This window comes from Zingiber officinale, chromosome 8B (genome assembly GCF_018446385.1).
Source record: "Zingiber officinale cultivar Zhangliang chromosome 8B, Zo_v1.1, whole genome shotgun sequence".
In the NCBI taxonomy this organism is placed as follows: Eukaryota; Viridiplantae; Streptophyta; class Magnoliopsida; order Zingiberales; family Zingiberaceae; genus Zingiber; species Zingiber officinale.
Window position 1 is genome coordinate 15,009,313 of NC_056001.1, and position 19,463 is coordinate 15,028,775.

Here is a 19,463-nt window from a genome sequence, read left to right on the forward strand (position 1 = left end):
TTACTATGTATATACTTATGTTTATGTTCGGAAGATATGTTAAAAAAATTCTCCTCCCCTAATGAATTTGACTGTCGGTCATAAATTATTTTATAATTTATTTATTTTTATATAATTTAAGGATGAAAGATATATTTTCTATCTATGTTAATATTACATTTATCTTTTTATATTTAACAGTGAAATCAATGATTTCATGTAAATTTTTCATCAATTATCAAGATAAATTTACTTGCACATCCCATCTAAATTTTTTTTTATAAATTCATTATAACTAAAATTCAAATCATAAATATTTAAATGACAATCTAGATACTCTATCATTATACCATAACTCCAGAAAACCCGATTGACAGAATATTTGAGTTTCTATATATTTAACGGTTTTGGCAGGCTGTGTAACGGGCCCTCTGGGGAAAACCCGGACGTTATAATGGTCATGTCCCTTGGAGGAAAACCGGGACGTTATAGTGGTCATATCGAGTATCCGCGATAAGATGTTCCATCAGGGCATTACCCGTCATTTTAAGACTTCTTGTTCTTCAAACGATCCGAGTTCTTTCGGCGATGGCGGAGAGCTCGGATTCGTCGCCGCTAGGGTTCCTGTGGAAGCACCTTGAGGAGGTGAAGGAACACTGGAGGAGCAATTTTTCCTTCCTGGACTATTACAGGAAGACCTTGGGGCGCAAGGAGCCGCTCCCCAAGTGGACCGACGCCGATGTCGAGGAGTTCATCGCCTCCGATCCAGTCTATGGCCTGCAGGTACCCGCTTTATCTCCCGATATTATGGATTTTCTCCCTGTCAGTGAAGGCTATTCTTTTTTCTTATCTCTTCTTCCTGGTGGCTTTTGTTTCGATGCCGTTCTTGTTTTGGGGCGATGAATTGGTGGTAGATTATCAGCGATCTGGTTTCGGTTTGTAGTTATAAATGTGCATCTTGTTTATTATTTGGATTTGGTGACAAAAAAGACCCGATTTTTTTCTGCATCTTCATTAACTCAATTTTGTCATCGTTTGCATCACTATGCTGACTAATAATGGTAACTGTTTGCTATAAGGTATTCACACAATCCCCTTTTAACCAGACTAATAATTTGGATCTTTGACTCGTAAATTTCCGTTCTTTAGATACCTTGACGAGTTTCTGATTCATTATTTCTTTTATTTCATGTAAATCCATTGTGGCGATCGGGAATGCTGTGTTGCCATCGATTACCTGCCATTGTTTCTAGAATTTATATCGCCCATCCATTATATTGTCTTATTGGACGTATGTTTGTATATTTTTCTTTGAATATTGATCTTTAACTATATTGCTATAAGGCAATCTATGGATTCATATATTCAATTCTTACTTGACTGCTTCACCAATTGTTTGATAACAATTAATAACTGCATGTTCATAAGCTTGATTTTCAAGTGAAAAGGCAAGTTGAGTCATTTGTAGAGGAAGTATAAATGAATTAGAAGCTAATATCTGCCAGATCTCAATGGAGATGTGCAAAATATCTTAAAAGAATTTACCTGCGGTTATGAAGCTTCAAATTATCCATTTAGATGATGTATGGACCCATTTTTCTTTTCAGCTGAAAGCAATAAGGCAATCAAGGAAATATGCAGTTGCTGGAGGTCTACTTGGTGCTGCACATCTTGGTGGAGTTTCTTTAAAATACTCGAAGAGTCCACATGGTAATGTTTTGCAGTCATTCACAACAATTCCTGGTGTCAAAAATTTTTAACAGCGTTTCATTTTCGATAACCAGTTCACCTGCATTCCAGATATGCCTTTAGTTTCTTGACCGTGTCAGACTTGTTGGAGCAATCACTTCTTTCCTAGTTCATTGAAACATGTACGTTTATATATTATAGGGGTTATCATTTAGTTCTTTGATACGCTTGAGGATTATAGGTTTTGTTTTGGCTACTGGATTTGGTGCTCTCTGTGGCGGTGTCCTTGGAATGGAAGTTGCTGAACATTGGAAGCAACTCTACAAGATTGATAAACAGGCTGCAAATCTCAGGTTCCTCTACTGGTGGGAGGACAAAACTTTAGGTCGGCGTTCTTTTCTTAGTGTTCAAATCTTTTAGTTTGATGGTAATTTGAAATTTGATAGAACAACTTATCTCTTGTTTCGATTACAAAAGGTACTTTGTTTATTCTTTATTTGTTTTTTGTTTCAACAGGAAGCCATAGGACCTGATGTGCTCTTAAGAGCTTCTGGTTGAGTTCACTCATAGCTCTGGTGTTTCCTTCAGGATTTGAATCGAGAAGTTCACTCATAGCTCCGGTGTTTCCTCAGGAGTTGAATTGAGAATTCTTCACATTTGTTTTCTGCTTTCGAAATAAAGTAGTAGCTATGATGAGTATGGCCAGTTAGACCATACAACTAGAAGTTTGTTAATTTTGTGCGGTTGGACCAATTTCTTGGTTACATGAATCTTCGTGGCAAGTGCTTTGGCAATCCACTTGAGGTATCTTTATAGTTTCATTGCAGGGAGCTTAGTTTTTACTTGCAGAGTTTGAGACTCATTTTGATAATTTTGAAACCTGGATGATGTTCTAAGTGAAATGATTTATTTTATTTTTTTATTTAGATGTGTTGGTGAAATTTACTGATTTAAATTATAGGTTCGGATTCATAACGGGCTGATAGAAATTGTAGTGTTGGGTCATGAACAATTGAAGCCCATGCAGCCAGAAGCCTCACAATTATGTATATATAAACTTTTAATTTAGTTCATTGATAAAAAATCCAATGCCTGCTGTTAAAGCATGATGTTTCAGGTTTAGATAAATGACACAGATTAAGTATAAATCAGAAGGAAGCATTCCCCTATGAAAACAAATGCTTGATTACAACAATAAATGACAATTACAAATACATTATATTCTAATCTCGTTGGATGCCGAGTCAGAATCTTCACCTTGTGGTTGTCTCCTCAGTGGCTACTACTTTGCCTGCTATTTAAATTTATGATTTCCATGTCTTTGGAAAATTTGGCTTCAAGAATATCCTCTACTGGATAATATGTGATTATTTTGTCTCCTCAAGTAATGGTTTATTTAACCAGTTAGTAAAGATGATCAAGAAAAGCTATAGCCTATAGGGTGGCAGCTCCAGATGCGAGCTCAGATTCACCCTCCATTTCGCTCTCTGAGTGGTCATTCTTTTCCTGCAGATTTAACTCAAGTGTCAATAGGGGAATAGTATTGGTTACGTGCATATTAGCTGCTTGTGTCACAACAGTAGTGAGCTTAAGAGGGGAAGAAAATAAATAGAGGTGGTGATGTCGGTGTTTGCCGGCAATCAGATCACTGGAGGTGTCCAACAGCTGACCAGCTTTGGTCTACGACCACCTTCAACCAAGCAGCAGTGAGTTTCCTCTTTTTCCTTCTTCAATCTGTCTGGTTTTAGACAGATTGATTTCGGTGGAAAGGAGAGATCAAGAGATCCTCTTCAATTAGTCTCTCCACCACTCAAGCCAAATAAATATATTATTTTGTTTTTTTTTCTCTCTCTCTCTCCCTGCGTATTTGAATTCTTCCTCTCAGACTAAATACACCCTGAATGTGTTTAGCTACCAGTGTAAATAGTTCTAGATGAGACTATCCTACATGATAATAACTTATAAGCTGAAGGTTGAAAATTCTACTGCAATGACTTCTGTAAGATTTAGTTCCATCCAAGATTGCTTGAGCGGAAATGTTTTAGTTGATTTCGGTGGAAAGGAGAGATCAAGAGATCCTCTTCAATTAGTCTCTCCACCACTCAAGCCAAATAAATATATTATTTTGTTTTTTTTTTCTCTCTCTCTCCCTGCGTATTTGAATTCTTCCTCTCAGACTAAATACACCCTGAATGTGTTTAGCTACCAGTGTAAATAGTTCTAGATGAGACTATCCTACATGATAATAACTTATAAGCTGAAGAAGGTTGAAAATTCTACTGCAATGACTTCTGTAAGATTTAGTTCCATCCAAGATTGCTTGAGAGGAAATGTTTTAGTTGGGATAAAACGGGAAAATGATTAATAAAACCAGAGGCTCTTGTAAGTGGATGTTTGTTTTGACATAAGTAACATTATTTTTTAAAAAAAGGCTTATTGTGCAGTTAATAAATGCTAAGCATCATTCTCAAGGCATGGTTTAATGAGATAAAAAAATTGATGCAAATGTTACCTTATTCTGGGAAAGGTAGCGCTCTAGTGCTCCATTTCCTCGTAGAATTTTTACTCCGGACCCTGGCCTGTTGAGGGAGTCAATTGCCTCTTCATCCACCACAACTGCATCAATTCTATCCTTTCCGGTCTTCACATCTGGAATCTAAATCCAAGTGCCAAAAAAAAGTTATTAGAGAATATGGCCGTGCATGCCTTGCCAAGTCTCTTAGTTCTGGATTTAGAATGACACCCTCTAGAAGCTGAGAAAATAAGGTTAAGGAAAACATAATACAGTTGGGGATGTTTTGTGAAAAGTTATTTGCAATATAACTTGTCATGGAGCACTCCCTCTCATGTAGTCATGCTGGACGATGCTCAATCTAAAAAATAAATTTGGATTTGTAATTCTGGAACATGCAAAAGTTTATATCGCAGGTTCTTGGTTAAAATTAGGCTTGTGTCAGATAAGCCTATTAGCAAAAGGTCAAAGTGTAACCCACACCTTGCATTTAAATGCAAGGTGTGGGTTACTTCATACTTTCTTTCAATTCATTATTGGCTAATCGACTCAAAATGGGTCATGCTCCACAGTCAATAGCATCAAGAACTTTCAACTTAAATCGTTCTAAAGAAGTTTCTCTCATTGAGAAACTATCCTTGGATAATGTTCATGCTGGTAACTTGTATAACTTGAGCCATAAATTTCAGTTATACTAAAAGATAATTATGACTAGTTGAAATTCAGCATACCTCGTACATCGCTTCTGTAAGAACACTTTCCAGAATGGCTCTTAAACCTCGGGAACCAGTATTTTTGGTCATTGCCTTTTTTGCAATCAGCCGTAGAGCAGCATCAGTGAAATGCAGTTTTACCTGTGATGCAATGTGATTAACTTGACACTCAACATAGCTTCTGAACAAATGAAGAATGAACTCCAAGAAATATATAGATGACTTACATTGTTCAAATCAAAGGTTTTCTTATACTGTTTCCCAAGTGCATTCTTTGGTTTTGTTAAAACCTGTAGTTGACATTCTTGGTCAGTTGATTTCCCTATTGATGAATGAAGAAAATCTATAACAAGCTCAAGGTAACACCTTTTATGTAGGCTGATAAATTCCAGAAATTGATCAATTACACATAATTCAACTGATTTACTTAGAAGTTAGAACTCATTGTTAGGCAACTCCATGATATCGAACTCACATAATATATTAGGATATTTTACTATGTACAGATCACCTGATCAGAAACTAAAGAAGTGCTAATCCTATAGCCATTTACAGTGGAACTGTGAAGATAACATAAATGTTGACACAGCACAAACTGAATGAACTGAACAAAACGGAAATAAAGTGGAAGAAACATGATAGAGATTTTATCTTACCTGAACAAGTTGGTCTTCATTTAGCAATGACAAACTAACAATAACTGGAAATCTCCCAACGAATTCTGGGATGAGACCATATGATATAAGGTCTCCACTTTCAACCTATCAAGAAAAATATAAATTAGCTCTCTTAGTTTTAATATATATATGCACACCATAAAAATATGCAAAAATAGCTACTAGTATTGGGAAGAGCAATAGTTTGACGAATTATGTTTATGATTCATGCAAAACTTTTTTTTAGAAATTCATCCAGCTAGCTAGCACTTGGAACTCACCGATTCTATCAAGGATGATGCCACTGCAGAATTTGTCTGTTCACCAGCTCTCAGGCTTGCACGTACTGGTGCACCAAATCCTATTGACGAATCTTGACGTCTGTGACATATTAAAATGTAAGGTTGTTCTCATACTCCTTGACAAGCAAGAATATATAGGGAATATTGCTGGAGGTATCTAAGATCGGGAAATTATTTTACCTATCTGAAATAGTCTTTTCCAAATCAACAAAAGCACCACCACATATGAAAAGTATATCTTTGGTATTTATCTGCATAGCATTTTCAAAAATATATCAAAGTAATGGAATGAAGTGATTTTTTTTTTTTAAATGTAAAGCTGTAGAAGTTGAAGTATATATCAAATAGTTCATGCAATATGCTATACTGAGAAAATTGCAGTGAGACCAAAAGATCTATCGTGATCCACATCTTAATTGGCAGCTTCATTTATACATCCTAAAACTTCCTTTGGTATTTAAGGTTGCATTTGATTGAATATTAGGCAAGGTTAAAACAGAATTAATGGTTTAACATGCCAAATCCTCTCAAGTCAAATAAGGATCAAACCAACAAGTTCAAAAGAGTTTAGAATTGATTGAAGATAAAATGGATTTTTCCTTTTCTTTGCCAACACAGATGATCCACTTAGCAGGATAGCAATTAAAATAAGGGGTAAAAATTAGCCTATAAAACCTGGCTTTTCTGACCCTGGAATTACATAAGAATCCTCTTTATGGTACTTTTGATCAACGATCATAATTCTTACCTAACTTGAATGGAACAAATTATTCATTAACCTATTGTTAAACTATGCTTACAAGAAATTCCATATATCTATCATTAAACTATTTTAAATACCATTCACATAATCTGCATTTTCTCAAATGAATTCATGCATCAGTGAAGAATGTTTCCCAGTAAATCATCATCAACCACAAATAGAAAAAAGTTTGAAAATTATAACACAATGTGCAGAGAACCACTGAAAACAATACTTAAAAGGCTCCAAGTGCATACAGCTAAAATATTTGACAACAAATTTCTAAGTACCTGTATACCCTCACGAGATTGTCTCCTAGCTCCTTTATCGGGTACATTGACTATCTGAATGATATAGGAAACTTGGTTAAAAAGCCTGGACGAATTCCTCAGTACGAGGTTCACCCCTAACATGCAAGCAATGAAGGTACAATTAAATTTAAACCATTCCTATAGGACAAGAATTTGTTCAAAAACATAGAAAGGTGAACAAGTAGAAAATAGTATAATCTATCAGAGAGTTGGAAAATTATTTGGTTCTAGAAGATTAGGACACATTTTGTTAAAAAAATACACTATTTAACATGAATACTCCAAAGAAAACCCAAAAAAAGTTTTTAGAGATAATGTATACTTTATATATTGGATTTAAGGTTTCAAAAACATACATGCTATGCGGTTAGTGAATATGTGATTTGCAAGGCATATGCAGTGAGTGTTAAAGAAGGGGAGCCTTGGCGCAACGGTAAAGTTGTTGCTATATGACCAAAAGGTCACGAGTTTGAATCCTGAAAATAGCCTCTTGCAAAAAACAGGATAAGGCTTCGTACAATGGATCCTTCCCCGAGACCCCGCATGGCGGGAGCTTCGTGCACCGGGCTGCTCTTTATGCGGTGAGTGTTAAAATATTAAAAATATTTATATTCATAATAGCAGTATTTACCATCTGCTTAAACTAACACTTACAAGTGTCAGGCTACTAAATATGTTAGCTTACAATTTCAAAGTTAATTTGGTTTAGTTTGAATGTTTAAATGAAAGAGACAAGATTTTTTTAATTGCATGTATAGACGGCATATGCGATGGTTATGTGAACTAAAGCGAGGGGTGTTTAAAACAATGTTTGTGCAGCTCAACCGAGGGCTTCTTAAAACAATGATTTAGTCATCATCCGACTATTGCAACAAATCTTAGACAAATCCTAATTACATTACAAACCAATAAATCCATGCTTCAGCAATGGCAGAAATAATCTTAGTGAAATATCTCTTCAGACATGTCCATGCCACCTTCTATAAGTAGAAAGAAGATAAATATAGAACTGAAAAACCAAAATATTCTGTGACTTACAGTTCCTTCTAGCATCTTGAGTAATGCTTGTTGAACACCTTCTCCAGAAACATCTCTGCTGATGTTTAGACTCTCAGACTGCAGTATCGAATTTAGACAAATATTCATACCATATTGGCTATGATGAAATAATGATTTAATCAAAGAAAGACCTTCTTAGTAATTTTATCAATTTCATCAATGTAGACAATGCCTTGTTGAGCTGCTTGCACATTAAAATTTGCTACCTAGACAAACACACACACACACAAAAAATAGAGCATTTAAACATAAGTTGAAGCTATTAAAAGAATAACATTGTACCATAATGAAAACTAGACATGAAAAGGCGGTATCTCAAGCAAACTCAATTTGAAGGGATACATAAAGAAGTGAAACGTTTGAATCCCAGGGGATGAAATGCTAAATTCATCCATGCTCATGAGTGGAAGTCTGGAAGATCACAAATGTCCGTAGATGGAAATGAACCAACAAGCTACTTAAACAACTTTTAAGATACTTGTCCTTTTATCTGTGTGGTAATTCAACAATTAAACTTTTGTAAAGCAATCTTATAAAATGATTAGTGAGAATGATGGTAAATGGAGGATCACATGTGTTTATAGATGGCTATGAAATAAGTGTATTCTCAAACAGAACTTTCCAAGATAATGTTTTTGTTTTGGCGTAACTTTATCTGTGGTATTACAGTAACAAACTTTTTGCACAAGATTGTATTAGGCAATTCATAGTGAAGCATTTAGTGGAAAGGTACATAATTACAATTCATAATAATGTTCTTGAATCATAAACCAATATATTGAACATACCAGGACAAATATATCTGCCAGAAAAAAATGAATTTGTTAAATTTGTTTATATGCCCAATTATGTCAGAAGAAAGCTGCTAGAGCATGACCCTAGTCAGAACAGATAGTTTAGACCAGCAGAGGATAATGATAAGCCATTAAGCCATCAGTTATAATGGTGAGTTAAATGTGGACATAATATTCCATTTCTATTGAATAATATTTCTCCACCAGTTCACTTCAGAGTGGTCCAAACGTTCTAATTCTTGGATGTCCAAGTTAGAAATGGCACATTGTAGTTTTAATGTAGCAATCTGTCCTCTCCTATCCTCCTCCATGCATGTTCCCTTCCATCATCCCATGGTATGTTTTTTTCCTCACCATACAGATTGTGCTTCTTCATCAGCAGCATTCTCAAGCATGAAAATTCCCCCATATGAGAGAACTTCAAGGCATCCATTGTGCAAGACAACTTTCCACCCTACTTCTATAACAGATCTAGTATGAATCCAGTGTTATTCCTCCGGCAATGCTTCCTCTGTTGTGCAATCACTGGCTGACTTTCCTCGGCTAATGCACTCACCTTTTCTCCTCTAAAATTCCGCCCTCCTTTACCATGACACATCACATTTACTGTTGGTCCCCACCAATTTTTTTTTAACCTCTCAACTAACGCATCATTTCAGCCTCCTATCTCCTGCCTCTTGCTTGACATTGTACCATCAAAGTCTCTTAACCTCTGCACCAATGTGGCATCTTCTCTATGCTTGGCATTAACAATAACTATTTATAGAACACTTTTTCTTGGTAGTAGTTTGTGTAATTGTGCTTTGATTAATATATATGTTCCAACTTAAATGGTGAATCAATATATATTTGATCATGTTAAATTTGATTGTATAACAAGTTATCACATAATGACTAACGATCTTAAAGTACAAGGTGGAGTAGTTAGTGTACAGAGGTCAAACACATCCAAATCTTAGTAACTAGTACATTCTCATGGGCATTCGATTATTTTGATGAAGGTTCATTCAATTCCTTGAAATCATAAACACTTCAATCCTTGCAGCCAAAGAAGGAACATCAATTTGGACAATATTTTAGGACATTAGATGATCAGCTAAATCACGGGGAAAGTATGGTGATAATAAAATTAATCAATAATTTTAGGTTTAGTGCAAATAAACAGAAAGAGACTCTCATGCTTGTTTCCTCCTGTTATAGTTCTTCATATACAAAGCATAGCCCTCTCCTTGAATCTTTTAAAAATTTTAAAATGCTCAAAGAAACCATGAGCGCGCTAAATTGTCAACTTTTTTAGGCCAACTTATCCAATCAGGTGATATTATGATCCTAAATAAAAAAGATGCATAATTTTAGAAGCATGAATAACAAAACTAGAAGATAAAAGAAAATTTTAAGTTATAAATATTAGAATTTAGCATCATAAGAGCATCCACATCAGTTTTTCTATTACTATATCTAAAATTTAGGCTAAATGACTCACTTTATTAAATTTAGATAATAACTTTTCACTACACACTACATCAAATACCCTAAAATTTTCATCATCCTTAATTTTTTTATTATTTTTTTCTCTTTCTTTTATTTTTTATTATTATATTTATGGAATGAGTGGAAGGAGAGAGATTAAAAAGAAATATTATTTTATTTCTAGGGTAGAGGTTTTATTCCCTAAATTTAGAGAATCACTATTCATCAAATCTAAATTTAGGGAATGGATAGGGTAACTGATGCAGAAGGTTTTTAGTTACCCTATCCAAAATTTAAGGTAAAACCTTTGTATAGGGTAACTGATGTGGATGCTCTAACAATCATTATAGTAGCTAAAAAGTAAAAAAAAGAGAGGACTTTTGAAGTAATTGTATATTCTTTTTTAACAGCTACTATCGATAAATAATTTTAAAATTTCTAATAATATCATGATTTCAGCTGATTTATACCAATTTTATGCAGCAAGGAATCATGGTGGAACAAATATTTTGCACTAATATAACTGTCTATGGGTAATCCAAAATCATACCATTAGTAACTTGTATAATATTGACTCAACATCTTCTCCAACATAACCCGCCTGCAAGATATTTCACCAAATTCAGTTTCTAGCAAACAAGGTGAAAAACCTATTAAGAAAATATGTGCACATTTCACTTAGTCAAATACTATACATGATAAATAAATCAAACTGGTAAAGAGATTGGTTTTCCACTAGTTAATCCATTGTTTTTTAGTCATTTCAAAGAATGTTACAGTTGAGAAATACATAACAGTGATGTAGTGTACCTGGGTGAACCACATTGATACTCACACATGTGAATGGACAGGCAGCTCTATGGAAATTCAACTTATTTTCAACAGTTCAAGATAGCATCTCATCGCCTCATTTAGTTTTATATATTTAGCAGGGCCACTTAATTTAATGGTTTGATGAAAGTAAAAAACTGTAACTGTTATGGTATCATAAGAAGTAATTTTCTCAAGATATGGCATAAATGAGAAACGAGAATTGCCATGATAAGTGAACCGAAAAGATTTAGTTTCTGCTAGCATTTTAACTAAAATTCAATTAAGTTGTCTGAACCAAAATAGAAAGATGTATTTTGGATAAGAAACAGAAAACTAAATTCAAAAAGACTTCAAAGATGGTCATTAGATGTGCTGCAAGAAATTACTGTATTTTGAATGCATGAGTGGAACAATAAGCTAAGGAAATGAACCTGCCTGTGTTAAACTAGTTGCATCTGCCATAACAAATGGGACATTAACAAACCGGGCCAATGTTTTTGCCAGTAGAGTTTTTCCTGTTTTAGTCATTATGTTGATCAGAAGTGGAATATGACATATGGGCTCAATTAAACCTATCTATAGCATTTAAAATCTATTTCAAATAAAAGAAAATATATATTACCTGATCCTGTCGGTCCCATCAACAGAACATTGCTTTTCTCGAGCTCCACATCATCATGGGGATTTTTTTCTACCTCAACATTTTCAGAATCAGCCCCTGAACTGGAAATGGAACCAGGAAATTTAGTTCATAAAAATTCATTGAAATTAAAAATAACCTTTATGGAAAAGATAAAGAACTATAATAATTGTAAACTACATTTAAAACAACTATTGTGACTAGACAGTTTATCATCACAAATGTTAATCAAATACAAGTGATATGTGCATCTGATTGATTAATTAGGCAGTCTTACATGGCCTTTGATTGTTAAATAGAGCCATGTGGACAAAGTTGCATATAACCAATAACTACAATTATTCAATTCTAAAAGCTAGTGTATATAATTGTTACAATTCTTAAGTTTAGTATATTTCATTACAAAGTAGACATAAAAAATTAATCTTTTTAGCAGCGATTCAAATGTACTTAATTCATGCCAATGGACACTTTCATAGAAGCAAAAAGTCCAACTGTGAATTATTGGAATGGTAATCTAACCCTTTCTTTGGAGATGCTTGACTGATTCTTTTGTAATGGTTGTAAACAGCCACAGATAGTACCTGTATTTAACTTTAACAGGCTTCAAAATCAAATAAATATTTGAAATAACCAACTTTGATGAAACAGTTGAACAAATAAAAATTTCAATAATGAGAACAGGACAATTTCAATTTTAGATACTCAAAATTATTATGTAGACTACAAATATCGAGTCACATAAAAGACTACAAGCATAATGAACAAGTTCAATTACTAGCTACCCAACACCATATTTTGACTAGCTTATTATCATGGAAAAGAAACACCATGAAAAATCTGGTATGGCGAAGATTCAAATTGATGCAATTTAAATATGCAAATATTTGGATAGATTTAAATGTGCAAGGTCTAGACAAGAAAAATTAGAGAAAAATGGAACTTAGCAAGATAAGTACATGCAAGAAAAAAGTGTAGTGCCTTGTCTCAATATAAAGCTTCACAAGCCTCAAATTCTAGGCTCGTTATACTGGAACTCAAAGAAGGAACCATCATAAATATTGCCCTGATTCCTTCTTAGGGGAACCTGCCTCAACAGAGCAGAACAAATGCATAGCATTGTCATCACATATAAATTCAGATGAAAGCAAATCATTATTTATGCCCATATTGATTAAAAACGCTTCATCTTGTTGTTGGAGATTTAATGATAAATTTGTACATAACTTGAAACTAATGAGATCAAGTAAGACCAATGAGAGTAAAATGATCTAAACCAGAACGAACTGAGTGCACTACTGCTGAATGATGTATGCAGGGAAAAGCATAGTTCAGCAAAATGACAGGCCAAAGAGTAGAAAAATTCAAGAAATTGAGATTCAGCATTTTGAGATTGAGTTCACTCTAAGCTAATTGTTGTTGTTTTTACCCATTATCAGAGATCTGTTCTTTTTTAGCCTCGGTTCTTGAAAGTTGTCTACTTTAGTTCTAGTATCAACTACCCAACAGTGATTTTCCATGCAGACATTTTATTGGGGCCTATAATATTCTAGTATCAACTACTTTAATTCTAGTATCAGCTACTTTAGTTCTTGAAAGTTGTCTACTAATATTCTGTTCTCCATTCTCACTGCTGTGCCACAACAGAAAGAATGACAACTTTCTAGTTAGCTGATACTTCAAATCAAGCTGGGGCCTATAATACCTAATGTCTCTTTCTATCCATGCAAAACTAACAGAGAACAAGGGGGGCATAGCATATATAACAGGAATATGCACCTTTCATTATTGGAAAGTTTAAGTAGCAGTATGTTCAGAAGGTCCAATTGAGAATCTGAGATAGTTCTCATGACCTGAAAAGTAAAGGATTGTCTTCCGCTGAGACAATCAACAAGTGTTATCCACCCATCTCTTGCCCGATTTTTAAATGAGTGCAATTTTCATGCAAATTTTTTAACTGAAATTCAGTCTAACTGAATAAGATGCTTGTTGGTTGGCCAGTGAAGAGAGCTGGCAGGATAGCTTTGTCCTGCATGTTGTATGTGGTGCCAGGACATTGCACAAATTTATATCCTCCATTAAGAATATGGATTATTTTCTAAGAAATGTGTCCTTTTTTATTAGGGGTGCAAATGCTCCTATAGATTGTTTCTTAAATTGATATAAAATGATAAATTGTCCAAACCCATGAATGTAAGGTCAGATTTTGGACAATTCTAATGGTTCACTCAATAAATTTGCATATTATCATGGCATGGATCATTATTTAGCATGTAGAACAGAGAAATGAAAGCACTACAGCAGTGACAGAATGAGTAATTTTCTTAATTAAGTGATAAAATCAAGGAAAATCTACCTTTTTAGCACGTTCCTGCCCAATTACGAACTTGTCGAGCCCTTTGCAGATCTCCTTGGGCGTTGGCAAATCTTTCCCCAGATTGGATCCTCCCCAAGCCTCCTTGCTCTCCTTACCCAAAACAACAGATCCTGCGCCTCTACCAACCCTTCCATTCTTCTTTGAGCGCCCTAATTCCTGATGAGGTTGAGGCAACGGCGGCCCTGGTGGTGTGTGAATCGCTAGTTCTTTCCCCCCTGGAGGCGTTGGTGGCCCCGGGAGGCCCGGCATTGGTGGCCAAAGTTCCGGAGGATCCCCGCCGTACATGGCCCGCAGCAAATCCCAGAACGAGTTCTTGATCCGGTTACCCGTCTCTTCCTCTCCTGCACCACCATCACCTCCCCCCTTCTCCTCCCCCGCTACCCTCCCTATCTCTACGAAGCTTCCCTGAAGCGGCAGGAGCCGATTCGGCCTGAAATAGAAGGCGGACCGGCAGCTAGGGCACAGATTGATGGCCTGGTAACCCCCTCCGCGACCACCGGTCCCGGCCAATACAGCTGGCGGAGGCGGCGGCGGAGATTGCGAGGAGAAAAGGACCTCCATGTGCTTCGAGCAGCGGGGGCAGTTGGCCTCCGCTCGGATCCGCCGCACTTGAGGCACTTCAAGGCCACCGCTACCGGCGCCAGCGTCGTCCGATCTGCGGCGGATTTGGCAGAGGAGTTCGCGGCGGTGAGAGGTTGCCACGCCGAGTGGATCTCCCGAGCGGGCTGTGGAGATCCGGCGGCCGACGGAGGCGGCCGCCCGCAGTTTGGACCGGAAGAGGATTGCGGACATCGAGTTAATTATCCGAGGATAAGGACATGATGGGAAGAACTTATATAGCTGGGAAGGAGGAGGAGGAGGAGGAGGAGGAAGCGGCTGGTCTCTTCCTTCCTTTTTTGAGGGTGTAGTGTTCCGGCGGAGTCGTAATGGCTTATCGAGGGAAGTAGGAGGGCGTCCGATGAGGAGAGACGGTAGTTAACGGTTAAGTTGGTCTGCGGCCGCGATGAGTTCGCGTGAGTAATAAGGACGGTGGATTGTGGTCAAAGTCAACCTTTCAATTTAGATTGCGATTGAGGTCAGATCCAATTAAGATCCGAATCGGAGAGGCCCCCATTAATAAAGAATTTCGTAAAGAAACTTAACTCCTAGCTTTATTTGCCTTTCAATATGCCCTTGATTTTTAAAATTGTCCAAAAAAAGCTTCTTAGAAGTTGATACTTTTATCATTGCATAGCATAATTAATAACATTGTTATTTAATAAAAATGATGAGAAATTATCCATCAATTTTATTTTTTCTTTTTGTAAAATAGCCTAACAAATGACATTTTGTATATCAAAAAGTATTAAAATTGACTTAAATAACACCAACGCACTCAAACACAAACACACATGAGAGCAAACTAATAAGAAAGTGGAATCTATAATGTTTTAGTTCAACAACTTATTTCATTAAATTATTTTGTAAGTAATATTCTAGACGGTCCAATATCACCGACTCTAAGGTAAAATATAGGCAGTCTGGATCCATATAGTAAAATGGGGAGTTAATAAATTTAGTTCATTAAATTTAAATTTTTGATCATTTTGTTACAAGATGGTCATTTTCTCTCTTCTTTTTTTAATAAAAAAAATTGATATGGAAGGAATTCAAATGAGCCAACTAGGTCGACCAAACAAGCTTAGCTCAATAGGAATGTTTCGATATCAGGAATGTTTTCCTTCACAAAAGATTTATATCATTTTTATAAATCAAATATCGATTACATAAACCAAACCAATGCAGCTGATGTTTCTGATTGAACCCATCCAAAAACACATTGATTAGTCAAAACAATCAAGAATTAATCAGAATCTATGCTGTTGGCGCCAATTTGATAACCAAACTTTGAAATTTCACAGCCCTTGCTTTTGTTCTTCAATCTCCAAGTCTCCAACCCACTTTTTTTTTTGGAAAACCCTAAGAAAATGGGGCTTTCACTCTTGGGATACCGTTCGGATTGCAGTAACCATCTGCTTGATATATCACCTACATTTCTTGTTTGGTGGCATTGCTTCAATGAATTACATAGAAAGTTCAAACCTAATTTCTTATCTTTCCACAAGTGGTAGCAATGGTTACACATCACCAATGTGGGCATCAAGTCATGGTTTGAAAATAAGCATCCAAAGAAGTAGAGCATTCAACTCTTCTTATTTTAGATGTTGTTCATGCCTCCTACACCTAGTTGATAACAAAGATGGCAGCTTGTTTGTGTTAACAGACTTGTTTCCGAACGAAAGGGAAGAACATGGGAAAAGGATTTTTGATGAGGGATAAGATGAAAATTACTAGAGGTGCGTAAACAAGATAAGGGTAATATAAAACTTGCTGATGCGTTAATCGCCAACGCCACTATAGAATTGGTTACTTGAGAGGCTTCAGACCCTGCAAAGGAATAGTATGTTTAGATACAGATTGCAAATCTAGGAAAAGTTGATAGACTACAAGTTGAACTGAGTTTTTTTGTTCTGCATGAAGTTAATTGAAAATTGACAAAAACAAAATAACTGGGTCAATATAGGAATCAGATGATAGTTTATAGAACTCAATTTGTTCTGTGAGCCAATATTACAAATGTGAGCCAAATATTGTATCTTAACTATTGTCTTGACCTTAAATGAACAGAGAAGGTTAATAGTTTTATTGTAATTTCAGAAAAGCATGTCCTTAATGTTTAGTTCCATTTTTCATTTTAATCTAGCCATCCGATTATTCTCTAATCTCTATGCAAGGGGACTGATACAAATGAACACATTCCTCTCCATCTATTAGGTTAAGCTTTTAATGAAGTGAAAGAGTTTAGATTTAAAACACTAGTGCAGGAACAAGCCATGTACTAGCTCCTCTTCAAAATTCTTATTGTTCATGAATGAAATGGAATGGAATGCCCTAGCTAACTTGGCAGTCAGCTATAAGCTGACTCCGTGATTTCCCCCCCTTCACATAATCTGGGACGGGCTGTGAGGGGCATCTGGGGTGAGAGTAATCACCTTTGCTAGAATGAATGAAATGGAATGTCATGATTTACTGAAACATAAACACCATTAAATGATGCAACTTCTCAAGCAAGCCAAGATTTTGTCGAAACATCATGTCTAGAGAAAGAAACAAGGTTGGAACATGGACAAATACCTTGGCTGTTCTTAATTCATTCACTGCAATTCTAAGGGAATCATCTGACAGCAACAACCTTGACAAAGCACCAGTGCTCAGCCTGAAATTTAAAATTAAGGTGTTGAGGAGATCTGCAATAGTTCGATTCACAGGATGCTACAATAAAGAATGTTACTAAAGGTATGATCTTTTAGATAATTCAATTTTTTGATAGTTCTTCCTTAAAATTTTCAAACAAACTTATTGATAAAGGGACACAAAATGGATACTAGATCAAGGAATGAAGGGTGCAGACTGTTTTGCTTTTCATGTACATGTAAGATGAACTCAGACATGGATGGTATTAAAAAATAAAATTGTTCAGATCTAGGAATAGCAAAACAAAGGACAACTTCAAGATATTCATTGGAATAGAGCATTCAATCTGATGTGCATAAACAACATACAAAGGAAACTGTTTCCAATCAGTTCACTCAGCTGTAGAATGCAGGATGATATCAAATAGAAAATGATCATAACAGAGTCGAAGGAAAACTAAGTAATTGGAAACATCTGATTGATTCAAAGAACAGTTTGTATCTTCAAAGAACAAAGCTAACCAAGGCAGAATTCAACTATAGAACCCCTTTTATCTTAGTCTGTTCAAGGAAACCCTTCAATTCTTCTTTCCAACAAACCAACCGGCAAACAAATTGTTTTCCTAATCTGAAAGTCATAGCTTAACTTCGAGTTGCAGATATCTAGAAAGTAACATCCAAATGAAGATGAACCATGTCACAATGTAACAAGTACACTCAATACAAACCATTCATGCAATTAGTAGGAAAAAAAAAACCTTAGCAAACAATTGTAACACAAAAACAATGAAAACAACTCAGTGTACGTGAACTTGAATCCAGATAAAAATTAATTGCAATATTAGTTATATCTGTTATAAATAAGGAAAAAGAGTATCTTTGCTTGCAATCTTCCACAAGTAAGTATTCAGGCTTAAAAATTTAAAGTATGGAACGTAAATAATTCACAAAAATCCCTCATGCACTAAAATTATAAAGAAGCGAACAAAATGTGGAATCCAATAGGAAGACGCAAGGGAAATACCCCAGTACTTTTGCTGTTTCTGAAACAGAGCCTTCTACAGCATATATTAGATCTAACAGAGCTTGCATTCCCTGTTGAACAAAAAAAACCAAAGAATTTTTTTTTTAATGTTTTCTAAATAATGGCTTCCAACATTCACCATTAGTAAAAGATAGCAGTTGCAGTAGTCGTTCATACAAGAGCAAACTTAGGATTGTTTGGACCAATCTGGGGGCCAACATCTTTTCCCCTAATAGCTGACTTTGCAGGCAGGATCTTAAGAAGCTCATAAGAAGGTGTATATCCTTCCAAGTCTATTGCGTTCCTGACTAATTTAAGAAAAGGCATACTTCAACAGGAAGACCATATGATATATATAACACATAAGAATATATGCTAGTAGGAAAAACAAAGAGCCCAATCGATTCAAATCTTTGTAGAATAATTCAAAATTGAATTATAGTTAAGCAAGTTCCCTAAAAGGAAATGATTTTTGGAGCGTAACCTTTGAGAGCTAACTTAGTACGCAGCCGAGTAAGCGCCATTGCTCGATTCTTGTGCTGAGATCGCTCCTCTGCAGCCTACAAAATTCCAACTTTATCATCAAATGATGCTCAGCGACTCAGATTGACTCCCAGGAGGTCTAGGGTATGTGAGACCTGGGCGATGACGCCAGTTGGGCGGTGGCAGATGCGAACGGCAGACTCACGCTTGTTCCGATGTTGACCTCCGGGCCCTGATGATTTGAAGGTGCCCACGTCGCACTGCGCCATGAGATCGTCATCGGAGAGATCGAGATAGTTGGCGGCGGCGGCAGGCGAGGAGGAGGAAGAGAAGAAGGACAAAGTGGGAGCAGTACGGGGCAGAAAGGTATGCGGGAGTTGGAGGAAAAAGTGAGGGGAGGAGGAAGGTTTGAGGTTGAGAGAAGGGAAGAAGGGAGGCCATCTCAAAAGCGCTCGAGCCATCGAAAACGAACCACGAAAGCCGCAGCGAAAGAAGAAACGCAAGGATGGTCAAAATCAATTTTGACTCTTGGGTTGATCTGAGAAAAATTCCTAACTTGTGCATTTACATCCATTTCATTTAATAAATGACAATTTCTACCCTCTGACTTGTCTGTCCACTGCATTTTTGTGTTGCATGAATTTATTTTTCTATAATATTTTTTAT

General features: G+C 36.0%; 3 protein-coding genes across 3 annotated transcripts; 1 reads left to right on the plus strand and 2 right to left on the minus strand.

Annotated features, from left to right (window-relative positions):
- Positions 1 to 514: 514 nt before the first annotated feature.
- On the plus strand, positions 515 to 2,489 carry LOC122014873 (succinate dehydrogenase subunit 6, mitochondrial-like). The gene is made up of 4 exons (XM_042571363.1): positions 515 to 762; positions 1,587 to 1,689; positions 1,910 to 2,053; positions 2,185 to 2,489. The coding sequence occupies exons 1-4, from the start codon at positions 568 to 570 to the stop codon at positions 2,199 to 2,201; spliced, it is 459 nt and encodes a 152-aa protein (XP_042427297.1). The 5' UTR covers positions 515 to 567; the 3' UTR covers positions 2,202 to 2,489.
- A 321-nt stretch (positions 2,490 to 2,810) lies between these two features.
- Positions 2,811 to 15,025, minus strand: LOC122014872 (CLP protease regulatory subunit CLPX1, mitochondrial-like). Its single transcript, XM_042571362.1, has 15 exons — positions 14,037 to 15,025; positions 12,203 to 12,264; positions 11,663 to 11,763; positions 11,476 to 11,555; positions 10,778 to 10,828; positions 8,095 to 8,169; positions 7,943 to 8,020; positions 6,884 to 6,937; positions 6,032 to 6,102; positions 5,831 to 5,930; positions 5,550 to 5,654; positions 5,121 to 5,183; positions 4,912 to 5,034; positions 4,181 to 4,324; positions 2,811 to 3,174 (listed from the first exon to the last, which is right to left on the minus strand). Exons 1-15 carry the CDS (start codon positions 14,847 to 14,849, stop codon positions 3,103 to 3,105), a joined length of 1,992 nt encoding a protein of 663 aa, XP_042427296.1. The 5' UTR covers positions 14,850 to 15,025; the 3' UTR covers positions 2,811 to 3,102.
- Positions 15,026 to 16,217: 1,192 nt separating this feature from the next.
- Positions 16,218 to 19,305, minus strand: LOC122014934 (peptide chain release factor 1-like). The gene is made up of 6 exons (XM_042571472.1): positions 18,953 to 19,305; positions 18,799 to 18,874; positions 18,492 to 18,622; positions 18,315 to 18,385; positions 17,232 to 17,313; positions 16,218 to 16,484 (listed from the first exon to the last, which is right to left on the minus strand). The coding sequence occupies exons 1-6, from the start codon at positions 19,256 to 19,258 to the stop codon at positions 16,464 to 16,466; spliced, it is 687 nt and encodes a 228-aa protein (XP_042427406.1). The 5' UTR covers positions 19,259 to 19,305; the 3' UTR covers positions 16,218 to 16,463.
- Positions 19,306 to 19,463: the final 158 nt, after the last annotated feature.